This window comes from Pelmatolapia mariae, linkage group LG16_19 (assembly GCF_036321145.2).
Source record: "Pelmatolapia mariae isolate MD_Pm_ZW linkage group LG16_19, Pm_UMD_F_2, whole genome shotgun sequence".
In the NCBI taxonomy this organism is placed as follows: Eukaryota; Metazoa; Chordata; class Actinopteri; order Cichliformes; family Cichlidae; genus Pelmatolapia; species Pelmatolapia mariae.
The window spans coordinates 20,453,353-20,472,691 of record NC_086241.1 but is presented as its reverse complement, the minus strand read 5'-3'; the positions used below and the strand labels follow the sequence as shown (position 1 = coordinate 20,472,691).

Genomic DNA, 19,339 nt, shown 5'->3' with positions numbered 1-19,339 from the left:
GAGAACCATCTCAGTGACGGATTCTCTGGAAGCACACAAACTGGAGTCGACCTTTAAATGAAGAGCAGAGCCCGACTGATATACATATGATACGATATATCAGCTGATGAATTTTTTTTTCATTTCAGACACATGAAACACAAACAGATTTTCCTAACATTTGTGACGAGTAGTTATTCATGATTCCTTCATAACTTTTTTAATTTAGTTTATCGGCTGATATAAATGTCGATACCAGTATATCGACAAATCATATCAGTCGATACTGTTGAGCTCAAATCAAGCGGTAACTTAAAAGGAAACTTAAAAGAGGAAAAAAAGTTGTGTTAAGGACATGTTATGGAATCTTGTTTACAAAATTTTAGGCTTTATTTCAAAATTGCAACTTAAAAGCACAATTTTTTTTTATTATCTATTTCAAGCCAAAATCTTTGCTTATGACTGGAAAAAAACATTTTTTTCTTCAACTAAATTAAAATTTTGTAGTTATCTCATTGTGCCCAGCGTTTTGGTAAATACTTGCATTATTAGTGAGTGTAACATAGATGGTGATACATACACTAGACCTAGCTTCGTTGTGAAAAGTTTTGCTAACCACTGAAGTAAATGAAACAATAACTCGTTCGTTCATTCCTTAGGTTGAATTGCAGTCTCGTTGGTTATTTCACAATCTCTGTAGACAGATATCTGTGTATGAATGCTATGCATGCTAATATTAGTTGTCAGGCGAAGTTCCAACCACTGAACCTTACTGAACCATGAGACTTTAAGTCATGTTAAAAGTAATTTAGATGAAGAATACGGTAGCACAGCATTTGTTTATATTCAGCCTTTTCTTGTTATTTCATCAGCACACTAATCCAAACACTGTGAAACTATTTAAAATCAAATTACTTCTGTCAGTGCTCAGTCTCTTAAAGATTTCACATGTGGATTCTTCTGTGGAGTTTAAACCTCCAGAAGTGCTTAAAACACTATCAGTGTGGGCTGATTCCATCTGGCTAATGCTACGGCCTGTTGAGAGAAGCTGAACAATATCTCGATTCACTGCCACGCTGTTTGAAGCCTCCCTGTAGTGTCAGTGAATCCAGGACAACAAAAGAAAGAATTTGGGTGAAGACATTTGTGATTCACTGGATAAAAAGAGAAAAGACACATCTCCAAAATAACCCCTGTGGCTGTGAATGGGAAGGTTTAAACATAAAAATTCTGAAGTGGGCTCAAACATAAAAATGAAAACCAAAGACCAAAACATGCTGGCTGTTGCTGCTGTCTGGCTGTGTGACTCCTATGTGCTGTACTGTTCATGAGTCTGTAAAATTCTAAATGAGCTTAATCTCTGTTTAAATGAATAATACAGAAACTTTCTTCTCTAATTTTTCTTCAGTCAGGCTGTTCTATTTTACCACAGTACAGTTTTAACAAAGGATCCGATGGCTTAAAAAGTAAGGCAACATGTCAGCAGGGCGAGTTTATACAGCCAGTGCAGCTTTGTCTTCCGGCAATAGTCCAGCACTGAACAAAATCAAATAATCAGATTTGAACTGTAACACAAACACATATATATACATCAGATCCAGAAACAGGAAAATCAAAACATCAAACATTACCATGTTTCTTTTGGCATGGTGATAACACAGGCATGTCTTGATATAACACTAAATGTCCCAAAAGAACAATTATGCCCCAGTACTGTTTCTTTCCTCTTCAATAAACACTACAACTTGTATGCATTATCGCATCTCTATAACTAACTGTGCTTCCTGTTCCGTCACCAACTTCCTGCAGCAGAGCTAAAGTCCCCTGTGTGCACTCACAAACCCCCAGAGGACATGTACATCTACAGAACAGGAAAAATTAAAAGAAAATAGGGACATTTTAACACCATAGATCTGTGAGAGCAATGAGCAAAAAGAAAGACAGGACAAACACTGAGAAGAAATAAAAGAGACAAGCAGTAGTAGTCTAGTGCAACAGGTATAGCACAACAATACATTTAAAACTGAATAGCAACTTTGTCAAAAACTTGTTAAAACTGAGGTCTTTTGATAGAAGGCCTCAAATGGCACCAACTAAAAGACAGAGCCAACATAATCAAAGGAAGGGCAAGTCAGCAAGTTCATCTGGCTACAGAAAATCCAGATCCTATTCCATAAATAGAATCTGCCATCACCAGCTCCTCATGCGAGCCACATCTGGAACCTAAAACAGCAACTGTTTTACCTGATTTCACCAATCGCTGGAATGTCAGTTACACAAGAGAAGAAGCACCAACATCGGATTTGGGCGTGAAAATGAAGAAATATTTTTAAAAAAGGGAAAAAAGAATAAATGCACTAGATGGAATCAGTATATAACTAATAAATGTGTGACTGTTTGATTTTAGAAGGATGCTACACAAATGGAAATTCAAGTAGTGCAACAGTGAAAATGACATGCAGGGGCAGAGGGACAGATCACTCAGCAGAGAGCAGGATGTGAAGGAGAACATGAACTGAAGCAGGGGGACCTGAAAGCAGCAGGACAAACTCCCACTATGTGGCTGGGATCCAGTGTAAACACAGCTCTGGTTTCTGCTCCATGCTTGACAAAGTGGGACCTTCCCTCTCCTTAACTGGCCTTGGGTCAAATGCAGGCTTAACTCCATTTCCCAGTGGGCCACTCTCCTAATCAGAGCTTCCTGCTACATACTGAGCTAAATCAACCTGGGATTATTCCAATTTCTGTTCTGGACCTCAGGGCTTACAGGTCAGGCTTTCAGACTTTGTTGTGTTGATACTTGTGCTGCTCATCAAATGACATCAATGACAGACATCCAGATGGGGAGATCCATGCAGCAGCGTCATTGCTCGAGAGGACTGAGAACAGCAGGGTTTGTTTTCTTCTAGTTCTTTTTATGAGCCGACCAGAACCAGACTTAGTGTTAGGATGAAGGACAGTGGAGGTAAAGTGAGGAATAAAAAAGCGAAACAGTGTAGTCACGCTGAATAAAATGATAACTATACATTTAACAGATTACATGTACAACATTTAAGCGGAGAAGAATCTTTGTTAATAAGTAAAAGGGTAAGAAATTATAAGAATTTTAAAGGAAACATGAATGCAAGTATCAAACTGCATTGCATTACAGTATATTCATACGTTTCTGAGACATGTCATGCACTGGTACAACCTCCGAGCTCATGGTTTCACTAAGAGAAAAGTGAGATGATCACAAAATGATCAAGGTTCATTCTCTGGGAATTATGCATATCTGAGCCAAATTACACGGCAATAATATCCAAAAAAAAGAAGAAGAAGGAAAAAAAACACAGACAGGGCATTAGAGAGACAGACAAAATTGGACATGGTCATGTTATCACAAAGCGCATTAACTTTGCTAACATTCTTCCCATGACATGAAATAATGAAGTCTAATCAATTACTGCACAGCTGGGATGGAAATTAATGGTCTATGACTTCTTTCCAGAAGACAAAAAATGTGCAAAGCACAACAGTGAGATCAGAGACTGGAGATGCCTGAGATCATAGTTGCGATAATATGGATGGCCTCATACCACCTGCAAGATACAATCAGGCCTACACTTCAGTGCTTTACCCCCCCTCCAAAAAACCCATATATCAAATCTAACAGTACAGCTCATTGTCAGCTCATTGAGTAGCACTACTTCTACAAAGAGGAAACAGACGACAAGTGTAGGAGGACGCAAGGGGGTGGGAGATGAAATGTGAAGAAGACAAGCTCTGAGAGGAAGAGCGAGGACACACTGCCTGGCAAGGGTCCCTTTCAGGGATGGATGAAGAGAGGAGACAGAAGACAAGGGAGATGAAAACCAGGAGCTGGATGAGGCTATAAAAGGAAGTTAGGGACAGAGTTATACTGAGAGGATGAATTCTGGGAGGACGAAGGCTTTAGAATTCCTTCAGCACAGCCTGATGGGACCCCTGTGCCCCTCAATTAATCACTGCAAGATGGAGTAAGGGGCAAAGGACAGGGAAGATATATACACAGTGTATAGGGACTTTCCAGAGACCACATCCAAACGGAATTTATATCCAAACATTTTCTTATGATACTGCTTCCTCTGTGGCATAATCTTATACAGACAGTATTGTTATTGTGCCAGATTTTAGAATATACTTCCACAGTAAATATATTGGAGGCATCTGGAGATACAGAATAAAGAGACAGAATAAATCATTTGTGAATGCTACTGTGAGAAAAGCTGACGAATACAGAGCGACAGCGAGTTTGTGTTCGAGTCTGCACTGTAGTGTACACGAGTCAGGTCTGCACGCTGTCACGCATGACTGGGATGAAATTGAAGCATGACTGGTGATTATCCATGTAATCAAACCACTGGTATCCCTACATGTAGCGTGGCTTGTATATTGAACTTCTTCGTCATTTAAACGTCTAAATAATCAAACACAAACATAATTAAAAAGTTGTTGTGCCAACAAAAGCATCGAAGGTCAATATAAGACAACCTTTATATGCATATGTATACTTAGTAAACAAGTACTTTAAGTCATTTCACATTTTCCCACAGTTTAGTGCCCTTAGTGTTCATAAGAGGTCTGGAAAGTCAGTGAAGCATGGATCGGTGTTCAAAACTGAAATCACCACATGAATATTTCAGAAATAAAATATCATTTTTTTCGGCCTACTTTACAAACAAACTGTGATTTAAGTGTGTTTAAAGAGTGAGAGAATTCCTTGGATCGGGAATTTGTTTCAAAACTCTCACAGTAGTTTATTAGCCATAAAGTAATCTTCACACTACTAACTCAGACTCCCCTTCTCTTTCGCCTGATGCGTAATGTAAAGCATGAACAGGGCAGAATTTATGCTGCGAATATGTTTTAATAAACTCTGGAGTCCCGAAACTATGTGGGGTCCAGCAGGGCTGTAAAGAAACTCTGACATATTCAGCTCCACCCGACTTCCTTTTCCTGTTTAGAGCTTCTCTGGATAATCTATTTTCTCTTCGCTCTGAACTGAACTCAGGATGTTTCCCATAAAATCGAACTTCGCTAAGCCCGCACTCTGTGCACGTGTGAGAAAAAAATTAGTCACACACATACGCACACTCCTGCCAACGAGAGATAGCAAACTGTCTGACTAATTTAAGACATGTTCCACTGCCCCACAAGCATCTCCTTCATACTTATTCACTGTCCTTGTAATCGTCTATCACACTGCTCTCCTGTTTAAGAAGGAAAGCAAGCAGCCAAGCGCACCAGAGCTTTCCTCATGCTTACAATGCACAAATGCAAAGGCTAATAAAACAATCACCAACATAAAGCCACATTTTTGTAAGGCCAACTTCAGAGGAAACAATACTTAAGCAAACAAAAGACCCACGTACTCTGCGTCCACTCACATGTGAGCACACACGCACATAGCTGCCTATCAACGCGAACCCAACACCATACAAAGGCAGGGAGGTCACGAGATGTGTCTCTGAGGTGAGGCCAGCAGCTCAGTGGAAACCGCTTGCCAACTCTGCTTCAATCTTTCTTGGCACATGAGACAAACACACACACACACACACACACACACACACACACACACACACACACACACACACACACACACACACACACACACACACACACACACACAGCTGTGACAGGGAAGCCCCACACATGGACTTCTCATCTGAGGCTGTGGCTTCCTGCTTCCAGCACAATGGGCTCTTCCCCCGATTGTTACAGCCGGGCACCTTCTATGTCAAAGCCGCTATTTTGGCAGTGGATGTGTTAGCCATATTTTCAAACCCTTATCACAGGCAGACATCTTCTCCTGGCCCGGACACCCACCTTCCTCTCCCGTGAAAAATTCCCATTTGAGAGGTCAGTCACGTGTCCGCATTGCAGTCACATGGCAGTCATTTAGAGCAAGCTTAAAACCTTTCCTTGACTGTCATGGCTGTATAAGTGAAAAAGAGGGGGTAATTGGAAAAGCAGACGGTACTGCTGGGCTTCCAGGTACCGCAGCAGTCTGGGGCCAAAGATGTCTCCTACACGGTCACGCATCCTCTGCCAGCATCAGCCCCCGAATTCCATCACATGTTGAAATATATACTCAAACACCCTGGAATGAAACCCTCTCAAAGGGATGTATTTGAAACATCCTGTTAACATTACTCTCCCAAGAGCCTTCCTTCCTCCACCAGCAGACCTGGATAAAAAAAATTTGTGCGCAATATTTATCTGCATGTACGAAGCCGGGGCTGTAGCGGTGACTGCCCGCGCAATTCTTTTTTTTTTGCACTCATAAGTCTGGAAGTTAAATTTTCCCACCAAAGGATGTGACCTCCATGTCCAGTTCAGAGCAAGAAAATAGAAACTGTCCCCGTGCAAGGTGAGAGGACGTGTTGTCTTTGGACATGTGTTGTCCAAAGATATTTAAAATGAGATTAGATGCAATAAAATGCAATAAATGACAGCACAGGCATGCAACAGTCACTCCTAATTGGACTTTTATGGCTATTTTGATAATTATTGTGCCAGTGATTTGAAATTTCCCCTTCAAGGTCATCTCCAGGTGCAGCTCTGGACAACTTCCAAATCACTCCACAGAAGTCCTGTTTTTGTCCACTTGCTTGAGACCTCAAACTAATGCAGGGAGGTAATATGAACTTTTGTGTCAAAGTGACTGATCATTTCTTTGTGGATCACAGTGATAATGAGTGGATATTCGGTGGCTAGGCCCGAAGGTGGCCATCAGACCAAGAGTAAGACCTCCAGCGTGCTGGAGTCAGCATTGTTTTGACATGAATATGTAACAGTGGTGACCTACTGTACTCTATCTTCTAGAGCAGGGATGTCAAACTCATTTTACATCATGGCTCATGTACAGCTCACTTTGTACGTGGGGTGAACCAATGAAATTCCCCTTTCTGTCAGTCTAAAGACGTTTAGCTACAAATTTAATCCTTGAGATATCTTAAAACAAGAAAAGGTTTAATTTCAACATTAAATCTCAGTTTTTCTGTATGATGAAGAAATGCTGCTGCAGTAAAAAAAGAAATCAGTCAGGATGACTCTTTGGGACTACATTGTAAGAAATAAACTTACTGCAGACCCATAGTTAAAACAAAAAAACAATACAGTTTTTTTTTATAGTAGATATTTTTAATTAATTCCTTCAGTGTAGTATGATACTTGAAGGTCCAAACTAAATCATCCTGTGGGCAAAATTGGAGTCTTTGCCAGGCTGATTCTGGCCTCTGGGCCTTATGTTTGACACCCCTGTTCTAGAGGCATCTGAGGGACAACGTTGTGTTCGAACATCTTGAAATGTGGTCACCAGAAGCCAGATTAGGCTCCCTGCAACTTTTTTCTCTCCCACAAAATTAAATTAAATTTGAAATGTCTGAAGACACTGAAGATGCAGAACTTCCAAGGAGAAATATAAAAGCAAAAGCTGTACTTTAAGCAGAGCAGGGTGGTTTAAGGAGACTACCTTGGAGGGGCCTTTAGGCTTTGTGTTCACACACTGATGTTAGGTAACCTAAATCTATGGATCCTGAAGAAGCACTTACTGAGTAATAAAAAAAACCCAACACAAAATATGAAATGTGATTTAAAAAAAATTGAACAGTGGCCCATAAAACTCAAAAACCTTAACTTGGGTGATCCCTCTTTCACGATCTCCTTCTCAGGCATGTCCAGACAGCCTCCAGCACAGATGCTATTTTTAGATCACTTCCACTTGACCTACATGTTGTGTGTTTTCACCACAGTCATCAAATGTGCTTGCTGTTTTGCCTGACATTCACTGTAATGTCCTGAGGCATCTGGGGGAGAGCATTCAGCAGAAACAGTCTGAATTCGGGTGCCTTTTCAAGATTCTCTTCCCTGCGACTTGGTATATTTTGAAAGTGAATGAGTGAAAGGATCATTCGTTTGACACACTGAAGGAAATACAGCGTGCACTACAGAGCCACAAGTACACAGGAGAATAACAGGACTTCTGTGGAGTGATCTATAAATAGCAGATGTTCTGGAAACTGTGCAGAGGTGCATGAGTAGGAGATCTTGAACAAGTGGTCAAATTTAGATCAGGCAAGGTTTTTGATTTTCAAGGACCAACATTTTTGATTAAATCTCATATTGATGAATAAGAACTGTTCGCTCGCAGCTAGCTTGCAGTTTCTCATTACAGAAATACTTAATTCAGTTCCCTGAAAAGACTGTACAGAGTGGAACAGCTACGTTGAAGCTATTACAGACAGATTGTGAAATAATGCACTTCAATTGCATGGAAAGGTAAGAATGATTTGCAGCAGTGACTTTCAGAATGTATGCTTTTATCATCATGGCAAATTAGATCACACCCACGTTCCCCTATCAGGGAGCTAACACAACACCACTGAGTATAACTTTTGCTGGTTTAGCATACCTTTGCCTTTAGTCACACCACAACTTAAGGAAATCTGCTTATTTGCAAGCAGAAAAACTCTGGGAATAGCAAACGAAATCTCATGTACCAAAGACCTTCAGAATTACAGTTTTAACAGGCCGGGGAATTCCAAGTGCAAACGTAACATGGAGACAGATGGTGGGAATCAGTTGTACAATGATTTTGTTTAAAGGAGTGAAATAGTCCCGAGGGCGCGATTTTCATATAATATTAAACAGAAACATATTTTTTAAGATGTAGCTGAGATTTGGGAAATTCTGTGTCAGATGGAAAACATCATAGTGACATGTAGTTGGTAACCGTTTCCCCTAAACCTGGAAAGATGTGAAATATCTTCAAACACCTCATTACCTACAAGCTATAGCTACTGACAGTGACTCCTTACTATGTTTTCAACAACTTCTGTAATGTTTGAAGATGGAAATATTTCGCCTCAAAAAAATGTTTATTGCAAACTGTTTATTCAGTTTACTCGTTTGCAAAGAACACATGGATATCGCCAAACTAAAATTAGCCGGCTGTAGCCCAGCATCCCTGCCTCGGAGAAAAAGCCTGACAATACACAGAGGAGCTGAGCTGTGTCACACGCTTCTAATCAAGCCCTGACCAAATCTGATAAAAGCGAAAGACAACGGGACCTTTTCATCACTCGATAAAATAACCTTTTATCTGAGTGCCTTGAGTTTGATATTAAAAAACTCAGAGAGCCGCCAAACATCTGACATCATGCGCCAGCTGAAGTCAAAAGAAACACACAGACACACACGCGTGCTGAACGCTTACACAAACAGTGTGCACATGGACTCAGCATCCCAAAGGTGCACTGTAAAAAAAAAAAAGAAAGTTGCAAAAAGTTTTAAAAAGGTTTTTAAAAAGGTCAAATTAACCAACAATGAAAGTTTTTTTTTAATTTACTCTGCAAAGAGATGATTTGGTGCTATTTATAACAGTTACATTTAAGATTAAGTTAAGAAAATGTGATTCGTTAAATCGTTGTGTGTCTTATTCCAGAAGCTAATCAGGGACAGCTTGCTCTCACTGGGATTTGAACCCACGCTCTGATCTTTGAAAATGAACTCGCCAACCACCTTTATTGTCTAAACACATTCACTTTGTCTCAGCTCCCAGCTCAGCAGCTCTAGTTCCAGATCAATGAAGTGCAAACACAATGTGCAAAACTCAAAAGCGTAAAAAAAATTCAACTTTTAATTTGGGTTTTTAAACAATGAAAGAAAAAATAAAGCAGACCGCGCAAGGTCTGGAGAAAGAAAAGTAGTATGTGTTATTGTGGAGTCTTTGCCTTACAGTATAAAGCCCCCTGAGGCGACTGTTGTTGTGATTTTTTTTACAGGCTATACGTTGGCTCTGGAAAATCTGGGTGATGGTGTTCACTCGTAGGCGTGTTAAAGTGTGAAGATGCTTCCTTGCCCGTGTCAGCAGCCAGGTGCAGATCACTGGATTTGCACGTCTACATTTAGGAGTAGGACAGTAAGAATGATAGTTCCTTTCTTCGATCTCAAATTCTGGACTAAACATGGAAGTCCACAGAGGATCCACAGAATGGGGCCCCACTGACCAGAGAATAAATGTGCAGATGCTGACATTCATGTCATGTCCAATGTCAAGACCTCACACACACAGAAATGATGAAGCAGTGTTTAAAACTTTACCACAGAACCACAAGCATAATTTTAAAAAGTGCATCCCATCCTGCACCACAGAGTTTCATAGGCTTAAGATAACATGACAGCTCTTAGGAAGTTGCTCTGCTTATAGTTAAACCTGATGAAACTTTATATTTGTTTTAGACAACTCAAAGCAGAGGCTGAGGTTTGTGGCTTTTAACCCAGATTTCGTAACACCAGAGCAGCATTAGGAAGGGATCCCTTTACAGTCACTATTTACATGAGGAATAATCTGGTAGTAGAGCTGACTGTACACTGACTGCAGGTTTGGGAGTTTTCATGCCCCTCTGTGTGGATGATCTTATTGGTCCATAGCAGATTCAGGCACTTGGAGTAGTAGTAGTAATAGTAACAGCCTTGTGAAAAAGCTCTGGCTTTTTCATTTTCCATTCGATATCAGATAGTTTAAGCCTTTTAATGTATAACATGTAGATCCACTATGATTAAAATGTGCTGTATAGCATTTATCAATAAAGTAATGAATCTGTTATGGGCTGCAGTGGTGGTGGTGATGGTGTATTCTTGATTAATTAAGAAGAAATGGACACAAAGTGACATATTTAAACCCATAAAGCTCATACTCAGCATCATCCTGCTTGCAGAGGTCATGGCCCCACTTCTCAATCCGGGGTCAAGAAAAGCATAACATATGCCCATATATTAATCCTATTCCTGTTTATTTGTTTTGCAAAAGCAAAAATGTGGCTGTCCCGATTTAAACCTTTAAAACTGCAACACAAGTCATCCCACTGAAAATGCTCGTTGCCAAGATCCCTCCTACTGGAGAAACCCTCTGGTGCTGACACGCCCACTGTTCACACACCGAGGTCTGCGCGTTTCTGCTGCTTCAGACAGCAACTTCCAAGTCCAGAGACGCAATCAGCATGACGCTTATGCTTTAATTCTCGACAGATTGCACATGTCAAGTGAACTCTCATAATCAGAAATGAAAAGATCGCGTGAAATTTAAACTTACTGCGTGCACTTCTGAGGAGAGGATGGCAACGACGAGGCACAGAAGCAGCAGCCTGTTCACAATAATAATTAAAAAAAATAAATAAAAATAAAAAACGCGTAAAAATCCTGATCAATGAATCATGTGGTAATCGTGTGCTGCCTTCACGCTGTGCTTACCTCAGGTTTTTCTGTCCTCTCCCGTGTTGTTCTTGCATGGTCCCCACTCACGCGGACCGCAAACTCAAGTCCCACACAGTTTCACGTGAACACACTTTACAGCATGACTGTCCGACCTGAGGCACAGCGGAGACGCACGACGTTAATCACTCTGGTTAATCACGAGTACATACATATGAGACTTTCTGTAGCAATATTCATCCATTTTTAGCACGACTTTCACACTCAGTTCCAGTTTCGTAAAATACACTACTTACGGTCACTCCGGTCTCTGTGCGATGGTTAGACGAAGGAAAAAAGTTGGGTATCACGAGATGCCCAGGCTCCCCGTTTGAAAAGTTTAAGAACAGCTTTATGTGGCGCGAAAACCTCCTTAAATATTCTTGCAAAAGCACAAATGTGTGCCGACTAGTCCCTCTGCTTACCGAAAAGAGTCGGAGTGTTTGTAAAAGCAAGGTGGAAACCCTTTGCATGAGCGAGGGTGGTCGTTTTGGGTGGGGGGTGTGGTGCATCACAAACAAGACCAAGTTACACTGATCAGATCCTCATAACGCCTCGGACAAAGATGCAGCAAAACGTGCTGTCCGTGTGCTGCCTATAAGCTTTGAATTACCTGGAGGAAGAAGGCTGTTTGTGGGCACTCTGCACAACTTTTGCGCGCACAGCTTCCAACGGCGCACAGCCACGATGCTGTTACAGTCCGGCGCGCTCTTAATGCTGGCGGCTCTCTACTTGTGTGTGGATCTGACAGGAGCTGAGGTGAGTGGAGGGAAAGTCTCCAACATTATTTTTGGTGAACGCACAGATTCTGTATCGTTTCTGTGTGATTAAAGATAAAGACCAGAGTTTATTCATAAAGACCATGCGTCCGTGCGGTCTTCGGAGACCAACAGTCATATCTCCAATCTGGACTGATTTGTAAATGTCCATTTATTCTGTTTATCCATGTTACAAACATTTATTTCGTTCTTTCCTGCCAGATGTTTGTACGTTTTAAGCGTGCGGTGATTTTTTTTTTTTTTATCAGAAATATACTTTTCGGGAGAGCTCCGTCACGCTCTGCTGTGAACATTTTGGAGTTGAGTTCCAACATCCTCTAAGTCTGAGGAGGAGGGAAAGGGTGGAGCCAACTCCATCTGAAGAGTTGAAAACTCTGTCTCTCAGGGCGTGTGTTGCGTATGCACTCCAAAAAGATTATGGTACTTTTACATAATCCATTTAAGACACTTTGTAATGGTCTTGTGGTCTGATGTGGTGAAGTGTCACAGCCAACAACCAGAGACTAATTGTTCTTTCATAGGCATCAGATTGTCGGGGTTCCTTGTTATCCTTTGAGTGAGGCACTCATTACAAGTGAATGTATATTGGGATACAAGTAATGACTATAAGAGCTGACTGATTCCATGAATGAAAGTGTGCAACTTTTTAAAGACAATAGCCTACATATCCCTCCGATGTGCATAATCTACAGCAGATATTCTGTCATATAAATTCAAATTTGACATCAAAATGAAAATTGGCCACTGTGGTATGATGATGATGATTATATTATTATTATGATAATGATTTTTTAGTTTGCGCCTCATAAAACTGATTCCTTTACTTAAAATGAGTCCAAATCTTATGCAGGTGATGTCATTTTTGTGCTCTATGTAGAATCTTTTTTTAACAGTAAATATATTTATACATTGTTTACATGGTTGGTGCATGGATGTTAATGGGATGCTGTATTTTTGAATTACATTGATTAAAACACTGCACAGTGTGAATTGGCAGCAATGATGATCTGACTCATTGCAGTTGGTGTTTTCCTCACAATGGTGCACGTTGACTTTTTTGTATGGGCTTTACAAACGGGCCAAACAAGGCAGAATCAAGAAATCAGTAAGAACCTTTACATGAGCAACTTTTAAAAAAATATCAGTTCAAAGTAGATAATTAGTAAGTTTAACAGGCCATAACAACACTATACGTCTCTATAAGTCTCCTCTAAGAATTTCTTTTTTGTATTTTAAAGTGTGCTGTGGTTTCTTGTAATTTTGTTGAACTACTACAGTTTTCGGCTTCTTTTGAGGCTTTATTTTTAAGCACAGCTGGAGTTTCCAGCAGAAATATTGATTACACTTGCAGCCGAGTGAGAGGAAACAAGGTGGACTTTTATCACGTTTAAAGATGAGGAGGAAGAGGCTGTTAATCAGCTGGACCATGCCAAGTAGCTTGAATTTATCATTTTGTCAACTTGGGGGTACTTTTTTTTTTTTTTTCATCTTTATTATTAGAAAATCTCTTTTACAAGGATGTCCTGGCCAAGATGAGAAGCAGTACAGTGTGAAAAGTGCAAAGGAAGCCAATTTATATACAAATGCAACAATGTATAAAATTATTCACATAACTTTTAGTCAGAACTGACAGATATAGGATTTTTAAGTCTGATTCCAGTATTTGGTGATTTAAAAATCTGATATAATTTATTTCTCTGATGTTTGTTATGTTTAGTTATTTATTTATTTACTGTCCAGTTCTGCGTGAACAGTCTATCAGAGTGCCCTCTGGTGAACAAACTGCACAACATCAGTACTTCTGAGCAAGGTCGAAGCGTGCTTCTCCCATCTCTTCTTTACTTTTATCTGCTGTTACAAATGACGCCAATAACAGATCAGCTAATAGCTAATCGCTCCATAAATTGGCTGGACTCTAATTTTAGTTGTGATGGATTGTAACAGTGAGCCATCATTATGTCTCATAGACACAGTTAAGTATATTGCAAATTACAAATGCCAGCTAATAAAACCTTCCAGATATTATGGTGAAGATGTTATCTGCTTTGATGTCTTCAAGCTGTACTTTTTCAGTTCAGAAACGCCTACTCTAAGTTTCATATTGCCCATTATCTTGGTTGCTCTGACAAAAAAAACAAAGCACTTTGGTTTTGATGTTCCTTTCTCCAGATGTTTTATCACTAAAACAATCATTATTCACTTTATTAATCACGTTAATCTTCAGCCCTTCACTCAGAGTGACCTTTGATTCAGGGAGCTACGTGGGATAAAAGTGTATTACATTGCGAGCCAATATATCAAGTTAAACAAAACAGCGGAGAGCACGTTTTATCCACTGCAAGCCTGGATTTGGAAGCACGAACCACAGGCTGAGACAGAACATCTGGACAGAGGCTGAGGAGGTGGATATCTGGCTGAACCAGTGAAATCGAAGCAGGTCAACACTGTGGATTTAATCATTTGAATATTTTCCCATCGCCCATGAGAGGTCGACAACAGGAAGTTTGTTATAATTTCAGGACATTTATCCATCAAAAGCTGCAGAGTGAACAGGAAGAGGATTTCCTGATCTGTTATCCAGAACAATAAAGCCAATGCCGACTTGACCTGCATCCTACCGACATATTTAACATACAGGGACTACCAACTGGGGTCTCTCGAGATCCCCCAAGAATAGTTTACTGCAAGAGGCAAATATAATAGAAAAATAATAATTCTCAAAGTGTTATTCATTTTCATATTTTGTACAGCAGAAAGCTTTAACTTTTCTTTAAGTCTTAAAAACTTACAGCTTTTATCCAAAGTACAATCCACACTATTGCTTAAAAGATTATTTACCATGTTTTCATTCAAATATCTCTTATTTTCAATAGTTTCAAGTAAACATTTCAGTTGTATTTCTATGATGAAACCAATCAGGGTCACTCTGACCCCAATATAAAATAACCGAATTCAAAATACAACCAACCAATCCACAGAGATAATCTTTCCAGCATGTCACTATCCAGCAGTGGATAAAACATGCGCTCCACTGTTTCGATCTGCTCTGGTGCATCCTCCCGGGATCCCGCCTGACTCTGTTCAGAGTCCCTCCTGATTGACAGAGCTCCTCACCCTATCTCTGAGGATGACCTCAGATGACTAATTTTTCCACTTGTATTGCATCTTATTCTTTTAGTCACTACCCACAGGTTGTGGCCATAGGTGAGGGTAGGAAAGTGGATTAACCCATAAACTGACAGCTTCGCCCTCATGCCCAGCTTTTTCTTCATCACAACACAGCAGTACAGCATCCCAATTCTTGCTGCACTGACCTGTCTGTCAATGTCTGGCTCCCCTCTCCTCATTGGTGAACAAGAGCCTGAGATATTTAAACTCCTTCACTTGGGACAGCAACTTGCCTCTGACCCAGAGTGAGCACTCCACCCTGTTCCTGTTGAAGACCATGGTCTCACATTTATCTCCAAAGAGCAGAGATGTAATCTTTAGGCCACCAAAGTGGAAACCGTGTGCCACTTGGCTGTGCCTAAAGAATCTTTCACAATAGGCTGTATACAAACAGGAAACAAGTAAAAACAGCTAAAGTTAAAAACACATCACAAGCTGTTAAAGCAAACGGTTTCCCACATGCTATGCTTGGGGCATGCTGGCATGTGACAGGAGGAGCAAACAGTTGCTACCCTGTGTTTCAGGACCAAAGGTAACAACTTTTACAAGCACATCTTCCAGCTGAGCATTGGACAGTCATATCAGCAGGTGGAGTTTTCCTCACTCCCAGGAGGAGTTTGCAGTGTAGAAGTATTAGCTCTCCTTTTCATATGTGTCATGACCAGGGTGCACCCCAGCTGTCTCAGGTAGATCCAGTGACTTTCTATTAGCTTCCAGTCTGGGAAGTTCTCCATCTGGATGACAAATACACCAATGGAGGCTTCACTCTTTAAATGACTGACAGAGTACCCCTCCCCTCCCCTGATGCTGTGTGATACCCATGACAATAATGATCAGGAGGTGGCACTGGGTACTTTTAACTGGCATCCCCTGGGACTCCAAACTATTTGCATTTTTAAAAAGTCCCAATCAAGGCAGAAATATAAAATGGTGTGACATCATTAGGAACAAAGTGATGGATAAAGTCATAAAAAATTGGAATTATAGAAGAAAAAGCCCCGTGAGATACGATCTGCACAGACCCTAGTCAATAGGAAGGTTTAAATATGTCAGCAAACATTTTAAAATTTACAGAAATTGCTGTTAATGGTGCCTTTGTTGATGTCCATATGTTTTTTGTGTATGTAGCAGTTCTCTTTTTTGTCTCCACAAATTAAGATATGAAATTAAGATGTCAGTAAAAACCCCTGGCTAAACTAAATATATATATGCAGCCAGCCAAGTGCATTAAAGCGCATGTTAATGTTACAGTCTGAACTGAGAGCGGGTCATGATGACTTTAGAGAAGCTGCTATGACCATTCCTCTTGTGAGGATTGAACAACGAGCTGATAGTCGGCTCTACGTAGACCATTACTTCTTTCTTTTTTTAATGCATCATCTGCTTTGGAGTGAGTTTCTCAATTGTTTAGCAACACAAGAGTTTCTCTCCCTTGGCAGTCATTTAATCTGGTCAGAATGAGTCATCGCTAATTCCTAGAAGAGAATTAGGAAGAAGAGGGAGGGAGAGAAGCAGACTAGCAGATTCCTGTAGTGAGAGTTTGTGTGTGGGATGTTAGATGGAAGGTTTTCGGAAACACAGTAAGTGGTGGGAAAGTCATGGGTTCCACCTCCCAGCTTGGTTATGACGTGCCAGGACGGGGTGAATCCCAACAAGGATCAACTTGGATCCGAGATGAGTGACAGAAGCAACATTTACAGCTGCTAATCCTCATACTGCTGAGGAACTTTCTCCACTCCGAAAGCTAAGAATCCATATCAAGACTCAAATTGGGACTGCTGCTGCCCAAAGTGCCAAGAAGGCTGCATGTAGTTTTGTCTAGGCAGTTGAACAACCTCCTTTCCCACAGACACGACAGCTGACTCTGCCGCTGACTGACCACCAACCAAGCATTGTGCCCTGGGAAGGTACAACCTGCCTGACCCCCGGCATTAGTGTTGTAAAAATGCCTACATTTGGAAGATTTGCAGTCATGTTGGTGTCTTCTTATTTTGACAGGCGTCACTGCGTAGCAAAGAAAATTCTCCCCTGACCTCCTTAGTCAAGTACTGTAGCAAATGGTGCCCCATTTTATGTGTGTGTGTGTTTCTCTGTGTGTGTGTTCCCTGTGCCATGTGAGTTGGGGATTTAAGAAGTTGGCTAAGCATGGAGAAGCCCTTTTCAATTCCCTGTGGTCCAAGCATCATCAAGGAGGCAATTCTTTAAGATTTGTGACAGCTGGAGTTGACTTTTGGCACATAAAACATTTCTTTTGGTTCTTTTTTTTTGTCCCATGCTAATACTTTCCGCACTTTAACTACTTAAGGATCAGTATGTATGTTTTCCTTGAGACTGGTTACTTCTCTTAGGATTCCTGCTGTGGCGAAAGTGCAATTAGCCATGTAAGTGTGAAATTGGTGAGTCATAAATGTCATCTGTGGTTTGGGCAGAGATGGTGTAATGGATATATCTTTCTAACAGGGAGGTGCGAGGTGGTGAGCGATAGAGGTTAAGGGGAGGAGGTAACAATGCTATGAGCCCCAGAAGTGGAAGAATGTGTCTCGGAGCCAGTGATGATACCCCGTAGCAAACAGTTTAGTCTCACTTGATATCCCTCGACCTGAACTTTCACCCTACTGCTGCCAAATTGTCCAGTATTGGACAATGATGATGAGATCATTAGATTTATGGCTTTTTTCCCTAGCCTGAACAAGTGTTGTATCCCTTCCTTCAGCTGTTCATTTTTTGGCTCCAAAGGCTTCTGTCTTATCGCTCTTTCCCACTGGTATGGTGTTGGCACCTAATCTAGAATTTATTTCTCTAATTTCCACAAAAATGACTCATGCTGGTGCCTAAAAGCTGGTACTGATTCAGCTGCAGCTCCCAAAGCTGGAACAACTGGTGGCAGTGGCTATTGTGGGGCTTTCGAGACAAAGTCCAACAGTGATTAGATGCAGTCTACAGATTCTGTCTGCCATGATTTTCTTCCAGTGTAAATCCCCCAAACTTCCTCCATGTAAACCTATATAATTTTCTGCAGTAAAAGTGTGGTCTTTAAAGGCACCATTGCAAAACTGGTTTTGCACCATTAACACTACTACCGCTTAGGTGGAAATGAGGTATTTGTATCTCACTTTAGAGTATGAAGAACAGATGCAAGACTCAAGTCACTGCTGAGCATGAACAAATACAGCCCAGTAAAGATATGTTGGTAAAAACTAGAGTAGTGCTGTGGCAGTTTGTTAAATAGGAGCAATTCAGCAAGCAAAACAGACCCAACAGACCCTGGTGAAGACTTTGAGTCAGTACATGTTTGTCGTGGTCATAAGTCTGGTGACTCAGTGTTTTGTGTTTCTTTATTATGATCTTGTTTATTCTGATTGCGTTTTCCATTAAGATTTGCCATTTGTTAGGTTTCTGTTCTGTGTCTGCCCTGGTCTCTCTTTTCTGTGTTCCCTCTGTCTGCCCATGATGTTATTATGTCTGCTCATGAGTCTGCGTCTGTTAAGTTCTGTGTCTCGTCTGGATCTCCGTGTCTGTCGTGTACTTCCTGTTTTACTTTGTAGGTCTGTGCCTTATGTCAGTGCGTTCAGCTTTGTGCTCTCCCTGTCTCGTCAGTGTAATCAGCATCAGCCGTGTCTCCCAGCTGTTTCGTCTTAGCTCTGTTCACCTCTTGTATTTAGTGTCTGCGTCTTCCCCTGCTCGTTGTCGTGTCGTACCCTCACTTTCACTGTGTGTTCTGTTTGCCAGCCTGCCTACCTGTTTAGTTTGTTCTGTACTCCCAGTTTAGTTAGTTTTTTGTTCAGTTTCTTCCCAGCAATAAAGCTGTTTTGAGTTACTTCTGCCTCCGCGCGTCCTGCATTTTGGGTCCTCTCTTCCTGCCTGCCTGCACAGCCATGACAGTGTTGGTCCGTTTTGCTTGCTGAATTGCTTTTAGAATTAAATACTTCTGTAGTTTTACCTTTAACAGACTGCCTCCCCACACTCTCTTTTTTGAGTTTTTTTTTACCCTACTGCAGAGCACTTGTTGGAAAAGCCTTAGAGCCACGCTATACTTTCGTATTGTTATACTGATAAAGATATGTTTTGTTTCAAGTAACAGGGCAGTGTTGAGTACTGATCTAATACCACTGTTAAATCAATAAACTGTAACCACCTAT

At 40.9% G+C, this 19,339-nt stretch overlaps 2 protein-coding genes across 2 annotated transcripts in view; one reads left to right on the top strand and one right to left on the bottom strand.

Annotated features, from left to right (window-relative positions):
- col4a2 (collagen, type IV, alpha 2) overlaps positions 1-11,712 on the bottom strand; it is a 60,136-nt gene extending 48,424 nt beyond the window's left edge. Inside the window, exons 1-3 of the mRNA XM_063496726.1 lie at positions 11,511-11,712; positions 11,254-11,369; positions 11,096-11,147 (exon numbers count right to left, since the gene is read on the bottom strand). Coding sequence (XP_063352796.1) covers positions 11,096-11,147; positions 11,254-11,291 — 90 coding nt within the window. The 5' untranslated portion in view covers positions 11,292-11,369; positions 11,511-11,712. The remainder of the gene's footprint in view (positions 1-11,095; positions 11,148-11,253; positions 11,370-11,510) is intronic.
- Positions 11,713-11,787: 75 nt separating this feature from the next.
- Positions 11,788-19,339, top strand: part of col4a1 (collagen, type IV, alpha 1) — a 46,017-nt gene continuing 38,465 nt past the window's right edge. Inside the window, exon 1 of the mRNA XM_063496727.1 lies at positions 11,788-12,012. Coding sequence (XP_063352797.1) covers positions 11,941-12,012 — 72 coding nt within the window. The 5' untranslated portion in view covers positions 11,788-11,940. The remainder of the gene's footprint in view (positions 12,013-19,339) is intronic.